This window comes from Chlorocebus sabaeus, chromosome 12 (assembly GCF_047675955.1).
Source record: "Chlorocebus sabaeus isolate Y175 chromosome 12, mChlSab1.0.hap1, whole genome shotgun sequence".
Taxonomy (NCBI): Eukaryota; Metazoa; Chordata; class Mammalia; order Primates; family Cercopithecidae; genus Chlorocebus; species Chlorocebus sabaeus.
The window spans coordinates 81,540,797-81,562,800 of NC_132915.1; the positions used below are offsets into that span (position 1 = coordinate 81,540,797).

At 44.1% G+C, this 22,004-nt stretch overlaps 1 protein-coding gene across 3 annotated transcripts in view; it reads right to left on the reverse strand.

Annotated features, from left to right (window-relative positions):
* Window positions 1-6,848: 6,848 nt before the first annotated feature.
* Window positions 6,849-22,004, reverse strand: part of LOC103219016 (prostaglandin reductase 1) — a 35,640-nt gene continuing 20,484 nt past the window's right edge. For all 3 annotated transcript variants that reach the window (XM_073021848.1, XM_073021850.1, XM_073021849.1), the window contains exons 8-10: window positions 18,743-18,851; window positions 14,031-14,149; window positions 6,849-7,107 (exon numbers count right to left, since the gene is read on the reverse strand). In XM_073021848.1, the coding sequence (XP_072877949.1) occupies window positions 6,997-7,107; window positions 14,031-14,149; window positions 18,743-18,851 (339 nt within the window). In that variant the 3' untranslated portion in view covers window positions 6,849-6,996. The remainder of the gene's footprint in view (window positions 7,108-14,030; window positions 14,150-18,742; window positions 18,852-22,004) is intronic.

Genomic DNA, 22,004 nt, shown 5'->3' on the forward strand with positions numbered 1-22,004 from the left:
TGATGCAGTTGAGATAAGGACTGAGATATGCCCTGGTCTCCTGAAGTACCCTCAGGCTTACTAGGGTGGGGAAAAACCCAACCCCGGTAAATTTGTGGTCAGACCAGTTCTCTACTCTCGAACCCTGTTTTCTGTTGTTTAATGTGTTTATTATGACAATATGTGCACCACTGAACATACACCCTTATCAGGAGTTCTGCTTTTTGCCCTTTGAAGCATGTGATCTGCTCCCTATTCTTACAGCCCCTCCTGTTTTGAAACCCTTAATAAAAAACTTGCTGGTTTGAGGCTCAGGTGGGCATCACGGTCCTACTGATATGTGATGTCACCCCCGGTGGCCCAGCTGTAAAATTCCTGTCTTTGCACTCTATTTATTTTTCAGCTGGCCGACACTTATGGAAAATAGAAAGAACCTACGTTGAAATACTGGGGGCAGGTTCCCCTGATTGAGAGAGGGAGAGAAGAATACAGGGAAACATCCAGCAAAATTTTGCTGTTTATAGTTTTCTTGGGGAAGAAAACACATGCACAAATCCTGGTGCTAGGAATATTTTAAGCATATACTTTCAATATTATTCATCCAGGACTGAAGCAAGCCCTGATGCAGGAAATGAGTGAGTTTCACAGCTTTCTGAGCCCCTACTCGACCCAGGAAGCCCAGCTGGCACCTCCTCTCAGTCCTCCCTCTAAACAAGACACCCCAACTGCTGTTGGAAACTGGGCAGCAGTTGTTCTGGCTATTTCCTGCTGGTTAGGGGTGAAGAAGGGGCTCTGCAGTTGTGGTGTCCTCCAGAGGGAACTTTCTAGGCCAGTCAAGGGACCAGTGGGTCAATCTAGGGTTCCTCAGTAGAAGCCATGAGATGAGCTCATTTGAGGTTCTATTTGTAAGACTATTTGTAGCTTGATGGCCTCAATTCTGGAGGCAACAAATTTGACAAGGAGGTTAAAAATGCAAGGATTAAAGGTGAGTAATAGTAGGATGGCTGTCACAGGGCCCAGAAAGGGAAGGAGCTAAGGTATCTATTGGTTAAACTTGTTTCAGGGTCCTGAGTGTTCAAGCTCCATTTTCCTACTTTTTATCAGCTTTTTAAAAATTTCTTTGACATTTTCAGTAATGATTCTTGACTGGTTAACAAAATAGCAACATTCTTATGTTAAGAGGCAGGTTCCTCCTTTTTCAGCTGTTAATATGTTTAGGGCTCTTCAGTTTTGGAGAACTACTGCAGCTAGAGAATTAAGATGGCTTTGTAGGGTCCCTAGGGAGTCGGCAACTCATTCTATGTCATCATTTAATTTTTATGATAATTTATAATAGAACTGGGTGGAGGAGGTTATACCTCCAATTCTAGTCCTAAGTCCACCTAGTAATCTGGCTTCTACAATAAAAGGGACAATAAGGGCTCATGTGTGGTGGGATTGGGGTATAAGGAGACTTTGTAACTCTTTTTCACTATATATGGACATGGGAGGTGCTAGAAAGGAGAGAAAGATAGTTCTTTTGGAGTGCCATTTAGACATTGATAGACTGTGTTATCACAAATGAAAATGATGCCTGAAGTTAGACAGGTGAAACCTGAGGTTACTGATATCCAGGACTGACATCGGGAGGTGTTCTTATTGAGAGTCATGCTGAAGTTTATGCATGTGAGATTTGAGGCCTATGTGGCTGGTACATTGGGGGACTGATTAATTTGGCGGTGTTTAGGAGTGGGGTGGATAAGTTCTATTGTCTGGGGACAGGGACTGGGACATATGGTTGAAAATGCAAGGGGAGATACATCTAAGAGTTGATTGGGTTCCTAGGAGAGGCCACTTTTATTCCTCTAAGGGTGGTGTTACACAGCCTCTAGAGACGAGAATGAGAGTTAAGGGTTTCTTGTACCCTGGAAAGGTCTAATTTCTTGTATGGACTGGGAGTACTGGAGAGCTGGACTAAGTTTTTAATCACGTGTTGGATATGCCATTCTTTAGTACCATCTTGGATGCCTCTTCTGTCAGACATACCTACATGCGTATGATATGTCTGACAAGCACTGGCCCCCGATTTCTCAGGGTGGTCAGCAGGGATCATTTTTCCTTGGTGATATGTATGGCTATTGTGAGAGCAGAGAGAAGCAGTTTTATAACGTTTTTTTCTCATGTAAGTATACGCGGCAAAAGATGCGGGTGCTCGGAAGGGGCTACCTAATCTCTTAGAGTTTCTGAGAGAAGCCAGTTGACTCCTCCAGGGGAAGCACAGTGACACAGCATGTGTGTTATAGTTAGAGAAAGGGACATAAGTAGGAAGAAGGTGGCTGAAACCTGAGAGGGGTCATGACATGTTGTAGGTGGAACAGTTGTAGGAAAGAGGAAGGAAAAAGGAGTAAATTGTCGTTAGAAGGAAGGACGATAGAAGAGAGGTTGATGTGATTGAGTGCTTTGTCCCGGCTGGAGCTACAGTATATAATCCTACTGCAAATAATATAATTAGTATACTGCTTAATAATGTAACGAAGCAGTAGAAGGATTCTATTAAAGAGAGCAAGGAAAGATGTCAAAGATCATGCAGGTTTTCTATTTATCCTCCTTTAGATAGGGAGAAATTTCTCTTCAGGATTAACTGCAAGGAGTCTTTTTAGTCTGAGGTGTTTTCTTCCAAAATAGGAGATGCCGGTCCTCTGGTGGCTGACAGGTGTATTGAGGCTGGTCTGGCTGACCTTGTGCCTCTTGAGTTGATGATCCTGTAAGTTCTTCAGGAGGTGTCCAAGGTTTAACTCGGGTGTGGTGAAGCCAGGATTCTACCCCTGCCACTTTAACTGCAGTGGGGATAGAGAGGATTACTGAGTATGGTCCTTCCTATAAGGGATCCATAGATGGAGAGGTAAAGGGGACCAATTGACTAATATTAGATCTGGTTGAGCAACTCTATTCCTTCTTCCTTGTCACACTTTTTGGGTAAAGTATTAAGGTTTTGTTGATATTTTGCTAGAGATGTTATGTCTTTGACTAAATTGGGCATTTCCTGATTGAGCAGGAGGTCATTTGTGAGAAAGGGACGTCCATACAGCATTTCATATGGAGTGAGCCTCATTCTGTAAGGGGAGTTTTGAATTCTTAATAAGGCCATGGGCAAAAGGTTGGGTCATGGGAGATGAGTTTTTTGCTCTAGCTCTAACAACATCCTGTAATCCTTTATGAACTTTAGACCTTAAGGGATATTGCCTTTGATAAGGAAAAGTGGTGGGGTCTTTTAACCTGATTTGAACTGGATGGGCATTTTTTGCTCTTCCAAATTGTCCTTCTCAGGCCTAGACTTCAGAGATGATTCTTTCTTTAAGTAGGGGACAACAAATCAGTAATTTTTCCTCATGTTTATGTAGATAATAGCCCCAGCTTTGGCTAATATGTCTCTCCTTAATAAATGTGTGGAACTTTCGAGCATAACAAGAAAGTCATATGAAAAGAGCAAAGTCTCCTAATTGCAGCTGAGGAGGTGAGAGAAATACCTGGTTACTGGCTGTCCTAAGATTCCTCGGATAGTAACAGACTTTGAGGACCGTCATCTGGGGCAGGAGATTAAAACTGAGAAGGCCGTGCCAGTGTCCAGGAGGAAGTCCACTTCCTGGCCCTCAGTGGTCAGACTTCCCCGGGACACTATGAGGGTGATGGCATGAGCTGGCGCTTGCCCTGGACACTCTCAGTCCCGTTGCTGAATCATCTGGTTGGCTGCATCTGGTCCAGAGGGCCTTTGTCCTCTGCGGCAATGTGCCTTTCAGTGACTACCTTGGCATATTGGACATGGGTGAGGAGGTGGTTTGTTTCTTGTTGGATAATCTTTCTTAAAACGTCCTTGCAAACTGCACTGATAACAAGTCCTCATAGGCAATTGGCCTGCTCTTCTTTTGGTCACAACCGAGCCACCAAGGTCTGCCATGACTAAGGCTTCAGCCTTTCTCTTTGTTGGCAACAGGCCCCCAAATCTGGCCAAAAACTGGCCCCAAAACTGGCCATAAACAAAATTTCTGCAGCCCTGTGGCACACTCGTGATGGCCAAGACACCCACACTGAAGGTTGTCGGTTTACTGGAATGAGGGCAAGGAACACTTGGCCCAACCAGGGCAGAAAACCGCTTAAAGGCATTCCTGAACCACTAACAATAGCATGAGCGATCTGCATCTTAAGGACATGTTCCTGCTGCAGATAACTAGCCAGACCCATCTCTGTATTTCAGCCCATGCCTTTATTTCCCGTAAGGAATCCTTTTAGTTAATCTACAACCTGTAGAAACGATGCTTACCACTGGCTTGCTGTCCATAAATATGTGGGTAAATCTCTGTTCGAGGCTCTCAGCTCTGAAGGCTGTGAGACCCCTGCTTTCCCACTCCACATGCTATATTTCTGGGTGTGTCTTTAATTCCTCTAGTGCCCCAGGTTAGGGTCTCCATGACCCAGCTGGTCTCGGCACTCTTATCTCTCTTTTCCCTTTTGGCCTGTTCTTCTTGGTCCCTGTTATAGAACACTAGGTTGCTAGGTTTAAGAATGTCTCCAAATTTTGTTTTGGGCCTAAGGCAGACTTTGGGAGTTTTCTCCTAATGTCAGCTGCTGATTGGGTGATAAATTTATCTTTTAAAATCAGTGAGCCTTTTACAGAATCTGGAGTTAGGGAGGTGTGCTTTCTTAGGGCCTCCCTTAGCCTTTCTAGAAAAGCGGAGGAGTTTTCCTGTTTTCCTTGCATAATTGTGGATAGCATTGAGTAGCTCATAGGCTTTTTCCTAGTCTCCTTCAACCCTTCTAACATGCAAGTTAGCAAATACCTGTGGCTCTAATCTCCACAATCTGAGTCAGTATCCCAATGAGGGTCTACAGTGGGGACCGCCTGTTGCCCTGTGGGGAGTTTTTCCCTCTCCTCTAGGGCTTTTGGACCGTTTACCTGGCTCAGGTACCACAGATTCCTAAATTGCTAGGCTGCTGCTAAAGCTGCTTCTTTATCAGTAGGACTTAAGGTCTGATCAAGAGGTAAAATGATATCTGTCCACGTTAGATTAAAGGACTGCCCCAATCCTTGCAGGACATTTATGTAGTTATGAGGATCATCGGAGAACTTCCCTAAAGGTCCCTTCATTATCAGTAATGTTTTAAATTTTTCTTCATATAAATCGTGCACATTTTTGTAGATGTATAGACATTCCCATGTGTTATCTTTTGTGCAGCTCTTGTGAATGACAGATTCCTTCTTTGATTTGTTGTATAATTAGACTCATCTGTAGAGGACCAGTATGGACTGGCCCTACAACCCCTGTACACCTGCAATGATTATTTCTTCTGGCATAATCACAAGCAATAGCGTGGTAATCTTAAGACTTCAAAATCACTGATATCGGCAGGGAGGTAGCTAACACTTTCCTAATACATGCCAGGCATTATGCTGGTGTTTTTAGTTTAGTTTAGTTTTGTTATTTTTTCTGAGACAGTGTTTTGCTCTTGTTGCCCAGGCTGGAGTGCAATAGGGATGATATCGGCTCACCACAACCTCCGCCTCCTGGGTTCAAGCGATTCTCCTGCCTCAGCCTCCTGAGTAGCTGGGATTACAAGCACCCGTTAGCATGCCCAGCTAATTTTTGTATTTTTAGTAGAGATAGGGTCTCGTCATGTTGGCTAGGCTGGTCTTGAACTCCTGACCTTGGGTGATTCACCAGCCTCCACCTCCAAAAGTGCTGGGATTACAGGCGTGAGCCACTGAGCCCACCTATGCTGGTGTTTTAAATATATGTTAAACATGTATATGAAACAGATGTTATTATCCTCACTTTAAAGATGGAAAATCAGAAGTCTAAGGTCACAGAAGTAGTAAACTTTTTTTTTCTTTTAAAATGGAGTCTCACTCTGTCGCCCAGGCTGCAGGAGAGTGGTGCAATCTTGGCTCACTGCAACTTCCGCCTCCCAGGTTCAAGTGTGTCTCCTGCCTCAGCCTCCCAAGAGGCTGGGATTACAGGAGTGTGTCACCACGCCCAGCTAATTTTTGTATTTTTAGTAGAGACGGTGTTTCACCATGTTGGTCAGGCTGGTCTTGAACTCCTGGCCTCGAGATCCGCCTGCCTCATCCTCCCAAAGTGCTGGAATGACAGGCATGAGCCACCACACCTGGCTAACTTTTTTTTAAAATTTAATTTAATTTAATTAATTTATTTATTTATTTTTTTGAGACAGAGTCTTGCTCTATCACCCAGGCTGGAGTGCAGTGGCGGGATCTCAGCTCACTATAAGCTCCTCCTCCCGGGTTTATGCCATTCTCCTGCCTCAGCCTCCCGAGTAGCTGGGACTACAGGTGCCCGCCACCTCGCCCAGCTAGTTTTTTGTATGTTTTAGTAGAGACGGGGTTTCACCGTATTAGCCAGGATGGTCTCGATCTCCTGACCTCGTGATCCGCCCATCTCGGCCTCCCAAAGTGCTGGGATTACAGGCTTGAGCCACCGCGCCCGGCCTAAATTTAATTTAATTTTATTTTAAGTTCCGGGATAATTGTGTGGGACGTGCAGGCTTGTTACATAGGTAAACATGTGCCATGGTGGTTTGCTGCACCTATCAACCCATCACCTAGGTATTAACACCCGCATGCATTAGCTATTTATCCTGATGCTCTCCCTCCCCCACCTATGCTTCCACAGGCCCCGGTGTGTGTTGTTCGCCTCCCTGTGTCCATGTGTTCTCATTGTTCAGCTCCCACTTATGAATGAAAACATGCAGGGTTTGGAAAACTTTCACACTTCAAAGCCATTATTTTCTACCACAACTCAGAAGAAGCTGTAGTGAACAGTGAGGTGACTGGTTGTTGTTGACTGTGAAATTTCCATCCTCCATCACTAATTACATACCACTTAAATGTATTTTATTAAGTAGATCAAACTCATTACAAGTACTGTTTCTAAGACATTTAGGGTAGTATACATTTTTGCTAAATGGTGAAAAACAAATTAAGTAATCATTTAAATGGCCTCCAGATTCCATGTGTCCTTTTTTTCATACTTTCACTATTGTTTTCCCCAAATTATCTCCTTTCAGCATTCCTATAAATGCAGCTGGCATGTTTTCAAATCCTTCAATGATATATTCCTTGTCCTGGATTTTACCCTGTATCAAAGCAATAACAAATTTCAAAACTTAAGTTAATATTCTCAATGATACACTGTTCTCATCCTAGCAACAAATGTATCAGGTACATCATTGGAAACCTTGAAAATCAGAGATGGAGGTCCTGTCCTCCATGAACTTGAAGTCAAGGGGGGGCAAGATCCACTTACACAGTACATGTAAAAGATTACAAATTACACCTAAAAAGAACTTAATAATAAGTGTCAGATCATAGTGTGAAGTGTCATAAGGCAGCGATTAAGCAATTTCTTTGTCTTTTCTTTTTTTTTTTGAGACGGAGTCTCACTCTGTCACCCAGGCTGGAGTGCAGTGCCGCGATCTTCGCCCACTACAAGCTCCGCCTCCTGGGTTCACACCATTCAGCTGCCTCAGCCTCCCAAGTAGCTGGGACTACAGGCACTTGCCACTATGCCCGGCAAATTGTTTTGTATTTTTAGTAGAGACGGGGCTTCACCATGTTAGCCAGGATGGTCTCGATCTCCTGACCTCTCGATCTCCTGACCTCGTGATCCGCCTGCCCTCGCCTCCCAAAGTGCTGGGATTACAGGTGTGAGCCACCATGCCCAGCACGATTAAGCAATTTCTAAGTAAGATGCATAGTATAGTATGATAACCGAATGATATCAGAGGAGGTGGAAATAGACAGCGAAAGGAGCACCCTTCATTACCTCTGGCCCTGAAGAGGCAGGTACTATTCAGGAAATATAAATGGCAGGACACTCTAATAATCTGTCTCCCCTTTAAGCCTAGGTTCTTTCAACATGTGTTTAACCTTTTTCTGGGAGTGTGGGAAGGAAGGGTTCATGTTAGTGAGGAAGGTTCTTCATTTATCTTTCTACTACAAGGCACAGCCTACTAATGGGAACTAATTTCCATTTTCAGATTTTTTGAAGAGGTCTTATATAGAGACCTGAGTTACCTGGTACAAGTTTTTCCCTAATGCATTCCAGTGATGGCTTAGCACTCTGTATGGATTTATAGACAAGATTGTTTCCTTGAAGCCAGTCAATTACAAAGTAGGGAAACTGAGATTTAAACTTTTATTATTATTATTATTCTGAGACAGGGTCTCACTCTGTCACCCAGGTTTGAGTGCAGTGGCATAATCATAGCTCACTGCAGTCTCAACCTCCTGGGCTCCAGTGATCCTTCCGCCTCAGCCTCCTGAGTAGGTGGGACTACAGGCATGTGCCACAATGCCCAGCTAACTTTTTTAGTTTTTGTAGAGATGGGGTCTTGCTAGGTTCACCCAGGTTGGTCTCAAACACCTAGGCTCAAGTGATCCGCCCACCTTAGCCTCCTAAAGTGCTAGGATTACAGGCGTGAGCCACCACTCATGGCTGAGATTGGAACTTTTGACTTGAAAGCCCCAATTCATTCTTGTTCTTGAAGAAGAAAAGAATCTGGATAGCGTGGAAAGGTAGAATCCAGTTCAGAGGTTAAAAATAGAGAACGAATACTCTTATGGACTGAATTGTTTGCCCCAATCCAAATCCATACGTTTAAGTCATAATCACCAATGCCTGACAATGGGACTGTATTTGGAGATAGGGCTTTAAGAAAAGGTAATTAACAGGCTGGGCACAGTGGCTCATGACTGTAATCCCAGCACTTCGGGAGGCTGAGGCAGGTGGATCACCTGAGGTCAGGAGTTGAAGACCAGCCTGGCCAACATGGTGAAACCCCGTCTCTACTAAAAATACGGAAATTAGTCAGGCGTTGTGGCGTGTGCCTGTAATCCCAGCTCGTCAGGAGGCTGAGGCAGGCGAATCGCTTGAACCCAGGAGGCGGAGGTTGCAGTGAACGGAGATTGCACCATGGCACCCCAGGCTGGGCAACAAGAGCGAAACTCCATCTCAAGAAAAAAAAAAGGTAATTAAGGTAAAATGACCTCATACAGGTGGGCCTTAATCAATATGACTGGTTTGCTTATAAGGAGGTTAGGACACAGACACACAGAGAGAAGGCCACGTGAAGATGCGGGGAAAAGGAAGCCATCTACAAGTTGAAAAGAGACAGGCCTCCTAAAAAAAACCCTTGCTGACACCTTGATCTTGGACTTCTAGCCTCCAGAACTGAGAAAATAAATTTGTTGTGTAAGCCACCCAGTCTGTGGTGCTTTATTTTGGCAGACCTAGCAAACTAATATAAATACTAATGGAAAATGTTAATAATAGGGGAAATTAGGGTATAGGAGGCAGGGTATACGGAAGCTCTCTGTACTATCTTCCCAATTTTCCTATAAATCTAACACTTCCATTTTTATTTTTGTTTTTGAGACAGGGTCTTGCTCTATTGCCAAGGCTGGAGGACAGTGGCGCATTCAGAGTTCACTGCAGCCCTAGAACTCTTGGACTCTGGTGATCCTCCCACCTCAGCCTCCCGAGTAGCTGGGACTACAGGTATGCACCACTGCATCCAGCTAATTTTTTTACTTTTTGCTTTTTTGTAGAGTCTCATTATGTTGCCAGGGCTGGTCTCAGACTCCTGGGCTCAAGCAATCCTCCTTCCTCACCCTCCCAAAGTGCTGGGATTATAGGTATGAGCCACCGCACCCAGCCTAAAACTTTTCTAAAATAAAAAGTGAATTTTAAAAACTAGGGAATGAGATTAAAAAGGGAGGATGAGAAAGAAATTAGGCCAACTCACAACTTAAAACCCAACTAGGGCCGGGCGCCGTGGCTCACGCGTGTAATTCCAGCACTTTGGGAGGCCAAGGCAGGAGAATCACTTGAGGTCAGGAGTTCAAGATGAGCCTGGCCAACATGGTGAAACCCCATCTCTACTAAACATACAAAATGTTAGCCGGGAGTGGTGGTGGGCGCCTGTAATCCCAGTTACTCGGGAGGCTGAGGTGGGAGAATCACTCAAACCCAGGAAGTAGAGGTTGCAGTGAGCCAAGATCGCGCTACTGCACTCCAGGCCGGGGTGACAGAGTGAGATTCTGTCTCAAAAAATAAAAATAAAAATAAAACAAAAAACCACAACTAACTATGATCAGCTTCACTTTGTTACAGGGAAGCACTGGGGACATCAGCACAGTGGTTTCCTGTTGTCAACTGTGATCATGGATGGGCTCCATTAGATTTCACCAACTGGGACAACTTAGATTCAGCTCTTTCCAGCTCCCTGGAGAGAGCCCAGCCTGGCACTCCAAGTGCTAGACTGGGAAGAGCGCCAAGCTCCAGTGGCTGCCGGAGGAGCAATCTATTCCTTTGAATTGGGAAATGATCATTGGTCAGGGATTAGGAAGCATGGTATTATTTTTCCCCTGTAAAACTAAAATAATAGAACTTGATTGTTCAGATTTCTATTGACTAAAACTTTACATGGTGTAAGGTTTGAAAATTATCACAGCACAGGGCTAAGGGATTATTTTTTTGCTCCTTAGGAAGAGCCGTGTCACATGTATGCACCCCTCTAACATTCATTTATTCAGCAATATTTATCCAGTGCCTACATTGCTTCATCTACTCTTCTGGATGCTGGAGATACACCAGAAAGCAAAATGTATGAACATGCTGTCTTCATGGAGGTTACATCCCAAGAAGGGAGATGGGCAATAAATATAAATGAATAAGTGCATTATAGTATATATTATGTAAAAGATGATTAATTGCTATGGATAAAAGTAGGATAGGAGCCTGGGCAACATGGTGAAAGCCCATCTCTATGAAAAATACAAAAAAATTAGCCAGGTGTGGTGGCACATGACTGTTGTCCCAGCTACTCAGGAGGTTGAGGTGGGAGAATCACCTGAGCCTGGGTGAAGGCTGCAGTGAGCCATGATTGTGCCACTGCACTCCAGTCTGGGTATTTTTGTGAGACCTTATCTCAAAAAAAAAAAAAAAAAAAAAAAAAAAAGCAGGGGGGCTGCGGATATGGAGGATCAAGAATGAAGTGGGAATGCAACTTATGATAGGGCAATTTAAAAAGTTGCCTCACCCAGAAGGCACTTCTTTTTTTTTTTTTGAGACAGAGTTGAGCTCTGTCACTGGGCTGGAGTACAGTGGCACAATCTCGACTCACTTCAACCTCCGTGTCCCAGGCTCAAGCGATTCTCCTGCCACAGCCTCCCAAGTAGCTGGGACTATAGGCGTATGCCACCATGCCCAGCTAATTTGTGTATTTTCAGTAGAGATGGGGTTTCACCATGTTGGTCAGGATGGTCTTGATCTCTTGACCTTATAATCTGCCTGCCTCTGCCTCCCAAAGTGCTGGGATTATAGGTATGAGCCACCATGCTAGTCCAGAAGGCACTTTTTAGCAAAGACTTGCAGTATGTGAGAGAGTTCAGCAAGCAGTTACAGAGTGGTGGAGTGGTGGAGGAGACTAGGAGAAGTAAACAAGATGGTGAATACTAAGAAATGAAATCAGAGAGATATCAGGGGTCAGATTTTGTGTAAGCTTGCTGAATATTCACACTTTGGTTTACTCTAAGTGAAATGCAGAGCTTTGCATGGTTTGGATCATAAGAACGGCAGGATTTGATTTGTGCCTTAACAGATCGCTATGGCCATCACATTGGGAATTGTCTATAGGGGTGTGAATATGGGAGGCCAGGTAGAGTCCACTACTGCTGTGGAAAGTCAGGGACCCCAAACGGAGGATCCGACTGGAGCCGTGGCAGAGGAACATAAATTGTAAACATTTCATTTTAATATGGACATTTATCAGTTCCCAAATTAATACTTTTATAATTTCTTATGCCTGTCTCAATTTAATCTCTTAATCCTGTTATCTTTGTAAGCTGAGGATGTACATCACCTCAGGACCACTGTGATAATTGTATTAACTGTAGAAATTGATTGTAAAACATGTGTGTTTGAACAATATGAAACCAGTGCACCTTGAAAAAGAACAGAGTAACAGTGATTTTCAGGGAACAAGGGAAGACAACCATAAGGTCTGACTGCCTGTGGGGTTGGGCAAAAGAGAGCCATACTTTTCTTCTTGCAGAGAGCCTATAAACGGACATGCGAGTAGGGAAGATATCACTAAATTGTTTTCCCAGCAAGGAATATTAATAATTAATACCCTGGGGAAGGAACGCATTACTGGGGGGAGGTCTATAAACGGCTGCTCCGGGAGTGTCTGTCTTATGCAGTTGAGAGAAGGACTGAAATATACCCTGGTCTCCTGCCGTACTCTCAGGCTTATTAGGGTGGGGGAAAAAATCCACCCTGGTAAATTTGTGGTCAGACCGGTTCTCTGCTCTTGAACCCTGTTTTCTGTGGTTTAAGATGATATCAAGACAACACGTGCACAGCTGAACATAGACCCTTATCAGTAGTTCTGATTTTGTCCTTGTCCTGTTTCCTCAGAAGCACATGATCTTTCTTCTGCCTTTTGCCCTTTGAAGCATATGATCTTTGTGACCTACTCCCTGTTCGTACACTCCCTCCCCTTTTAAAATCCTTAATAAAAACTTGCTGGTTTTGCAGCTCAGGTGGGCATCACAGTCCTACTCATAAGTGATGTCACCCCCAGTGGCCCAGCTGTAAAATTCCTCTTTGTCTCAGTGGCCCAGTTGTAAAATTTCTCTCTTTGTACTCTTTCTCTTTAATTCTCAGCCAGCCGACACTTATGAAAAATAGAAATAACCTACGTTGAACTATTGGGGGTGGGATCCCCCGATACACTAAAAACATCCAGGCTAGACGGCATGGGCCTGGACCAGGATGGTAGCAACGAGGTGGAAGAAGTGTTCAGATTCTGTATATATTTTGAAGATAGAACCACCAGAATCTCCTTAGAGATTAGACATGGGTACGAGAGAAAGACATCAAAGATGACTCCAAGGTTTTTGGATTGAGAAATTAGAAGTATAGAATTGTTATAACTGAGATAGTAAAGTCTGAATATGGAGCATGTTGAGCAGGAAAGATCAAAACATATTTAGTTTACAAGATGTTATGTCAGAGATGTGTATCAGGCATCCAGGTGGACATACTAATCTAGAGTTAAGGGGAGAGTCAGGCTGGAGATAGAACTGGGAGCTCCCAGCATACTGAGCCCAGATGAGCTAACTAAGGGACAGCTCGAGTGTGGATAGAGAAGAGAAAAGGCCCAATGACCATGACCTGGGGCACTCTAATATTAATTTGGAGAAAAGAAAAGCAAGCAGGAGTCTGAGGAGGACCAATCAGTGAGGAAAACCAAGAGTTAAGGGAAGCCAAGGGAAGAAAGCATATCAAGGAGAGAATGATCACTATTAAATATTTCCCATAGCCAAGTGAGGCTAAGAATCAACCAGTGGACATCACTATGTAAGGGTCCCCCGTGACCTTGGCAAAAGTTAATTTTGGCCAGGTGTGGTGGCTCACATCTGTAATCCCAGCACTTTGGTAGGCTGAGGAGGGCACATCACTTGAGACCAGCCTGGCCAACATGATGAAAACCTGTCTCTACTAAAAATACAAAAAGTTAGCTGGGCATGGTGGTACACACCTGTAGTCCCAGCTACTCGGGAGGCGGAGGCATGAGAATTGCTGGAACCCTGGAGGTAGAGGTTGCAGTAAGCCAAGATTGCACCACTGTACTCCAGCCTGGGCAACAGAGTGAGACTCTGAAAAGCCTGATATGTGGGTTTCAGGAAGAATGGAAAGAGAGGAACGGCAGACAGTGAGTGTAGACAGCACTTCCGGGTATTTTCTTATAAAAGAGAGAGAAGGGAAATGGACCTGCATTTGCAGTGGAAATGAACTTTAGAGAAGGTTGTTTTGTTTTCCTTTCAAAGCTGGGAAAAGTAAGAATATTTATATTCTAAGCACAAGGACCCAATAGGGAAAAACGGATGATGCGGCAGAGAGAGGGAAGAATTGCTGGAACAAAAGCCTTGAGAGGCAAAAGGGAATGGGACCTAGTGTACAATTGGAAGGGATGGCTCCAGAGCTCCTTACCTCTGAGACCCATTTCAGCAAGTCCTTCAGAGCTTTTTGGCGGACATCTCCTTGCCAGCGGTAGACGACAAAGCCTTGTATGTGAAGCTCCTGAAAGATAATAGTCTCTGGGTTTGGACCTGTGAAGAGAAGGGCACATTTGGGTGGCAGGATCCAGGGAGGTGGCCACGGTGAAACAAGTAGTACAGGTCACTGTCACTGCGCTTGGTGCTTTAAGTTTCTTGGTGCTTCTCCCCTTCCATTTCCTCACTCCTTTCTGATCCACACGACTGCTGGCCCATCAACATGAACTCTGCAGCAGGCAGAATAATGACCCCAAAGATGTTCATATCCAAAAACCCCAGAACCTGTTACCTTACGTGGCAAAAAGGACTTTGCAGATATGATTAAGAACCTTAGTGGGGACGCGGTGGCTCACGCCTGTAATCCCAGCACTTTAGGAGGCCAAGGTGGGCAGATCACAAGGTCAGGAGTTCGAGACCAGCTTGGCCAACATAGTGAAACCCCCGTTTCTACTAAAAATACGAAAAAAAAAAAAAAAAATTAGCCGGGCATGGTGGTGGGTGCCTATAATCCCAGCTACTTGGGAGGCTGAGGCAGGAGAACTGCTTGAACCTGACAGGTGGAGGTTGCAGTGAACCAAGATTGTGCCACTGCACTATAGGCTCTGTGACCGAATGAGACTCTGCCTCAAAAAAATAAAAATAAAAAAAGAACCTTGAGATTAGAAGATTATTCTCCACTATAAAGATGGACCCAACACAATAGCACAGGTCTTTGTAAGGGAATGAGGGACACAAGAAGGTTATAGTCAGGAATGGAATATGGGGTGATAGAAGCAGAGATGAGAGAGAGGAGGAGGAGGAAGATCCTATGCCACTGGCTTTGAAGACAGAGGAAGGGGCCACATGCCGAGAAATACAGGCAGCTGCTAGAAGCTTGAAAAGGCAAGGAAACAGATTCTCCTCCAGCGTCTTCAGAAGGAATGCAGCCCTGCCAACCCACTTTACTTTTAACCTCCAGACCTCTCAGAATAAGTGTGTGGGGTCGGGTGCATGGCTCATGCCTATAATCCAGCATTTTGGGAGGCTGAGGCAGGCAGATCACTTGAGGTCAAGAGTTTGAGACCAGCCTGGCCAACATGGTGAAACTGTGTCTCTACTAAAAATACAAAAATTAGCTGGGCATGGTGGCACATGCCTGTAATCCCAGCTACTCAGGAGGCTGAGGCAGAATTGCTTGAAGCTGGGAGGGGACTGCAGTGAGCTCAGATTGCACCACTGCACTGTAGCCTGGGTGACGGAGCAAGACTCAGTTTCAAAAGGAAAAAAAAAAAAAAAAAGAAAACAAACAAAAGAATAAACATGTGGGGTTTTTTGTGTGTGTTTGTTGTTGTTGTTGTTTTTAATTTGAGACAAGTCTGGCTCTGTTTCCACAGGCTAGAGTAAAGTGGTGCCATCACTGCTCAATGCAACCCTGACCTCCTGGTTCAAGGGATCTTCCCCACCTCCGCCCCCCAAGTAGCTAGGACTACAGGTGCATGCCACCACACCTGGCTAATTTTATTTTATTTTTTGTCAGAGATGAGGTCTCACTCTATTGCAATGGTTTGAAACTCCTGGGCCAAGCGATCCTCCTGCCTTGGCCTCCCAAAGTATTGGGATTACAGGCATGAGCCACTGTGCTGGCTAAGTATTGGTACTTCTAACAAGCTCCCAGGAGATGGTGATGCTGCTGGTCCTTGGCCCACACTTTGAGAACCAGCACCCCAGAAATAGCACACAGCTCTCCTGTAGCCTGTGAAGAAGGTACTCCCCTTCTGTGTGTGAGGAAGAAAAAGTTTTTTGGTTGCCTGGTTGATTTTCCCAAGTGTCCTAATTGACTAGAAACTGAGAGAATGACACCTGAGCATGGGCTTTCAAGTTCAGGAAGTCAGGCGAAGATGCCTAGGGAATATCAGAGACAGCTGTGCTAAGACAAGTGGTGGAATCTAGCTTCAGCATCGTTGACCACTGGCACCACTCAGCCTAAAGTTCCCACTGACTACTTTGAGGAAAGTAACATTAGCAGTTGGAAATATGAAGCTTTGTCCTGAACCAAAAGAAACTAATGCAAGAGAATGAGACAGAAAGATTATTTCCTCAGAAGACCCACATCAACTATTCTTTGTGAGTGAGCAATTGGAACTCTCACTTCCTCATCTTAAATGAAAATGGGCTGGGCATAGTGGCTCATGCTTATAATACTAGCACTTTGGGGGCAAAGTGGGAGGATCACTTGAGCTCGAGTGTTCAAGACCAGCTTGGGCAACACAGAAAGACCTCATCGTTTCTTAAAAAAAATAACAATTGGCCAGGCGCGGTGGCTCACGCCTGTAATCCTAGCACTTAGGGAGACCGAAGGGAGTGGATCACGAGGTCAGGAGATAAAGACTATCCTGGCTAACACAGTAAAACCCCGTCTCTACTAAAAATACAAAAAGTTAGTCAGGCATAATGGTGTGTGTCTGTAACCACAGCTACTCGGGAGGTTAAGGCAGGAGAATCGCTTGAACCCGGGAGGCGGAGGTTGCAGTGAGCCGAGATCGCGCCATTGCACTCCAGCCTCGGCTACAGAGCGAGACTGTGTCTCAAAACAAAACAAAAAAGAATTACCCAGGTATGGTGGCACATGTCTGTAGTCTAAGCTACTTGGGAGGCTGAGGTGGGAGGATCACTTGAGCCCGGGAGGTGGAAGCTGCCGTGAGTCATGTTTGCACCACTGCACTCCAACCTGGGTAACAAAGCGAGACCCTGTCTCAAAAAAAAAAAAAAAAAAAAAAGGTCCAGTCTGGGAAACAGATCGAAACTTTGTCTCAAAACAAACAAACCAACAAACAAAAAAGCAAAATGAAAGTGAAATGCTGTTTCTGCGTTTGTGCGTGTTGATGAGAATGTCAGTTTTTGTTTTTTTACTGAGAGCAAAAAAGCAAATGTGGCATTAAACATAGAGGAAATCATTGCTTGCCTCTCAGCTATCCTAACACTGGAATATGTTAGAATTTCTGGGAATCTGTGGCAGGGCAGAATTCCATCTGATTAAAATGGAATGGACAAGGCCAGCTGACATCTCAAAGTGCTGTCTGAGCAGCTGAGCTTCCAAAGACTAATTGCTAAAAAGACTAGGTCGAGTTACTGTATCTAAAATAGCTGGCTATTCCTAATTGGACTGTGGTTAAGAAAAGGCCTCCTGCAGCTTTGCTCAGTTGGCAGGCCGACAGTTTCCCATGATTCCAGCTTAGCACCAGTTAGAAAATTACAGGGGGAAAAAAAGTCCCTAACAGTAAGATTTCCAAGTAAATCTGGAGTTTCCTTCTGGTAATGGTTTTAATTTTTCACAACCTAAGAGGGAGTCTACAAGTTGCCCTTTGTCAGCCCCTTCCTTTGTAGCCCCCCCATCTCCATACGGTTGTGGGGCGGTTAACTAGTGGGGCTATAAAGTTTCATTCCCTTTAGTCAAGCTCATCATAGAATAAATAACCAATTGATTTATGGTTGCCTGGATCCTGATTAGAGTCTGGACATTCCTTTCTTCCTTCTTTCTCCTTTTTTGGGGGGGGATCACAGGTAGTTTGTGATCTCTCTTAATAGCACAGGATCATTGTAGCAGAAACAGACTCTAAATGAGGCGCTTAGAAGACTGGTCTTTGTTTTGACTCTGTTACCAATAGGAGTTAAAGAGTCTCTGGTCCTCTCAGCCATTCGTCTCCCCACCTGTAAAACGAGAGGCCTGTACAAGGCATCTCACAGGACAGGGATTTAATGAATATGGTTCTCTGGTTGATACTGCGTTTGACCTCAGAGTGTGGAGTGGGAGGGAGTGGTTTCAGCATAAGAGAGTAGGGAGTGGGTAATGGAGTACATGGCAGGGCACCAGAGAAATAAAACAAGGACAATCGAGGAACGGAGGGAAGCTGCTGCTCCTTTCCCGTTTACTGGCAATTGTCAGCCTGCTGAGGCCAAGGTGCCCTACTGCTCCAAGAAGCACTGCCCAAGATTTCTGAAGGACATGGCAACCTGCCCTTCCCTTCACCCACATTAAGTCACCCTTTATTCCTCTCGCACCTCCAGCAATGTCTCTGATATCCAGAGGAACCTGAATATTTTACCAGCCAGACCAAGGTGTGCTGTTTCTAAATCAAATCATCACTGTCTTTTTACAACTTTGCATTAAATGATAGGTAAAAACTAAAACTTTTAATAACTGTTTCTTCTATATTTGTAGATCCTGCTATTTGTCTATATAAAAATCTGATACAAGCTGATTTAGCCCAAAATACACGAAATTGTTGTTGTTATTATTATTATCTTGAGACAGGCTATCACTTTGTCACCCAGGCTGCAGTGCAGTGGCATGAACACAGCTCACTGCAGCCTCAGCCTCCTAGGCTCAAGCAATCCTCCCACTTCAGCCTCTTGAGTAGCTGGGACTACAGGTGCACACCACCACGCCCGGCTTATTTTTGTATTTTTTTGTAGAGATGGCATTTTGCCATGTTGCCCAGGATGGTCTCAAACTCCTGAGCTCTCTCAAAGTGAGACTCTATCTTAAAAGAAAAAATAAGATATGAAAATCTTTCTAATAATTGCAGAGTCACTGGCCTATGGCATATCTGTGAATTTTCTCCTTGTCCAGCCTTGTGACATGTGGGATCGTGCGCATGTGCTCATTACCTGGGGGGAGTGGGCCGGTTCTGTTATATGTAGAGATGGCTCCACATATGGCAATCCTTCCAAATTTCTTCATCTGGCCAATAACAGTGTTTGAAAACTCTCCACCCACCTAAACAGACAGGAAACACAAAACCAAAGGTAAAACGTTAAATAATCTAAATACTAGAGATTCAGGAAAATCATTAAGTCACAATCATTATTTTACAATACCTGTTTTCGCCGCAACAAAACTGATTGAATGAGCCCAACTGTGCAGAAGATTGCAATGAGAAAAAGACATTAGAAACAGGCATTTTTGGCCAGGCGTGGTGGCTCACACCTGTAATCCCAATACTTTGGTGGGTGAATCGCCTGAGGCGGTGGATTGCCTGAGGTCAGGAGTTCAAGACCAGCCTGGCCAACAAGGTAAAATCCTGTCTCTACTAAAGATACAAAAAATTAGAAGGGCATGGTTGTGGGCCGCCCTTAATCCCAGCTACTTGGGAGGCTGAGGCAGGAGAATTGCTTGAACCCGGGAGGCAGAGGTTGCAGTGAGCTGAGATCACACTACTGTACTCCAGCCTGGGCAACAGAGCAAGACTCCATCTCAAGAAAAAAAGAAAAAAATAAATAAACCGGCATTTTCATTTGACTGTAAGGCCATACCATTTATATCTTATATATTTTACTTTATTATATATTGAAGTTCTCTGATCAGTCCAATAACCTCATTGTCTTATAATTTAAAGGTATGGAAAAATACTCAAAATGTGTATAAAGAACAAAGTTGGAAGACTGGCACTTTTCAGTTTCAAAACTTAATACAAGGCTAAATTAATTAAGATAGAGTGGGAATGGAAATATAGATCAATGGAACTGAATCACGAGTCCAAAAATGAACCCTTACATTTATGATCAATTGGTTTCCTAGAGAAGTGCTAAACCAGTTCAATAGAGCAAAAATAGTCCTTTCAACAAACGGTGCCGAACAACTGGATTTCCACATGGAAAATAATGCAATTGGGCCTCTTCCTTATACTACACACAAAAATTAACTTACACTGCAGTGTAGTTCAAGAGGCTCTGGTTCTGGGAAGAGTTGGATGGGGTATGAATCCCAACTCTGGGGGTATTAGCTAGTGGGGTGGCCACAGGCCTTTTGTCTTTCGTAAAATAAAACCATAAAATAAAATTGAACCTCCTTTTGTCTTGCATAAAATAAAAGCTACTAGGATAAGTTGTTTTAAGGATTTAAGATTACAGTCTACATGAGATATCTACATACATGTACTTATTTCCCCTGGAAGCAGTGGTTCAGCCTTGGTGGTGACCTTATAGAATAAAAATATTACAAATAATGAAAATCCACTGAATCTAATAAAGGACTTGTATTGGTAAGATGTACAGAACTCTTGGCCAGGCACAGTGGCTCATGCCTGTAATCCCAGCACTTTAGGAGGCCAAGGCAGGTGGATCACCTGAGGTCAGGAGTTCGAGACCAGCCTGGCTAACATGATGAAACTCCATTACTAAAAATACAAAAATGAGCCAGGCGTGGTGGCGCATGCCTCTAATCCCAGCTACTCAGAAGTCTGAGGCAGGAGAATCACTTGAACCCAGGAGGCGGAGGTTGCAGTGAGCCAAGATCGCGCCACTGCACTCTAGCCTGGGTGACAGAGCAAAAATCTTTGTCTCAAAAAACAAAAAACAAAACAAAACTCTTACAACCTCACAAATAACCTAACTGAAAAATGGGCAAAGATTTTGAACAGATAGTTCTCCAAAGAAGATATGTAAATGGCAAATACATACATTGAAAGATCCTTAATATTGTTAGCCATAGGGAAACGCAAGTCAAAATCAAATCACAATGAAATATCACTTTGAACCCAGTAGGATGGTTATAATAAAAAAGCAGACAATAGCAAGTGTTGGTGAGTATGCAGAGAAATTGGAACCCTCATACACTGCTGGTGGAAAAGTAAAGTAGTGTAGGCACGTCGCAAAACAGTTTGACAGCTCCTCAAAATGTTAAACATGAAGTTATCATATGACCCAGCAATTTTACTCATAGGTATATACTTAAAAGAAACGAAAACATCCGCACAAAAACCTCTGCATGAATTTTCATAGTAACATTATACATCATAGCCAGAAAGTATAAGCTAATATCCATCAAGCTGGGTGTGGTGGCTCACGCCTGTAATCCAGCTCGCTGGGAGGCCGAGGTGGGAGGATCCCTTGAGCCCAGGAGTTCCAGACCAGCCTGGGCAACATGGCGAAACCCCACCTCTACTAAAAATATATAAATTAGTTGGATGTGGTGGCACAGCCCTATAGTCCCAGCTACTTGGGAGGCTGAGGTGGAAGGATTGCTTGAGCCAGGGAGGTCGAGGCTTTAGTGTGAGCCATGATCACACCACTGCACTCCAGCCTAAGTGACAGAGTGAGACCCTGTCTCAAAAAAACAACAAAAAAGGAATAAAGCACTGATAAATTCTACAATATGGATGAAACTTGAAAACATTTTGCTAAGTGAAAGAAGCCAGTCATCAGAGACCACTTTTAGTGGGGAGGAGGGTGGGTAATGGAGAGTGACTGCTAATGAGTAGCGTTTTTTTGGGGGGGTGAAGAAAATATTCTTAAACTGGTTGTACAATTTTGCCAATATAGTAAAAATCATTGACTTTTACACGTTAAATGAGTGAATTACATGGTAGATGAATGCTATCTCAATAAAGCTGTTTTTTAAAAAAGGCATATATACTTTCTTCATGTATCCCAAATGGAAACTCTAGGAATATATTTCCTTGTATCAGCGGTCCTCAACCTTTTTGGCACCAGGAACCAGTTTCATTGGAAGACAATTTTTCCACCAACTGTTGGGCGGACGATTTCGGGGAAGATTCAAGTACATTGTGTTTATTGTGCACTTTCTTTCTATTCTTATTACAATGTAATATATAATGAAATAATTATACAACTCACCGTAACATCGAATCAGTGGGTGAGTTTTCCTGCAACTACACGGTCCCATCTGGGGATGATGGGAGACAGTGACAGATCATCAGGCATCAGGCATCATCAGGCACCTGAGTAGGGCGATCCCCATAAGGAACGCACAAGCTAGTTCCCTCACATGCGTAGTTCACAACGGGGTTTACACTCTTACGGGAATCTAAAGTCGCCGCTGGTCTGACAGGAGGCGGAGCTTAGGCAGTAATGGGAGTGAGGGGAGGGGCTGTAAATACAGTTGAAGCTTTGCTTGCTCACCTGCCCCTCA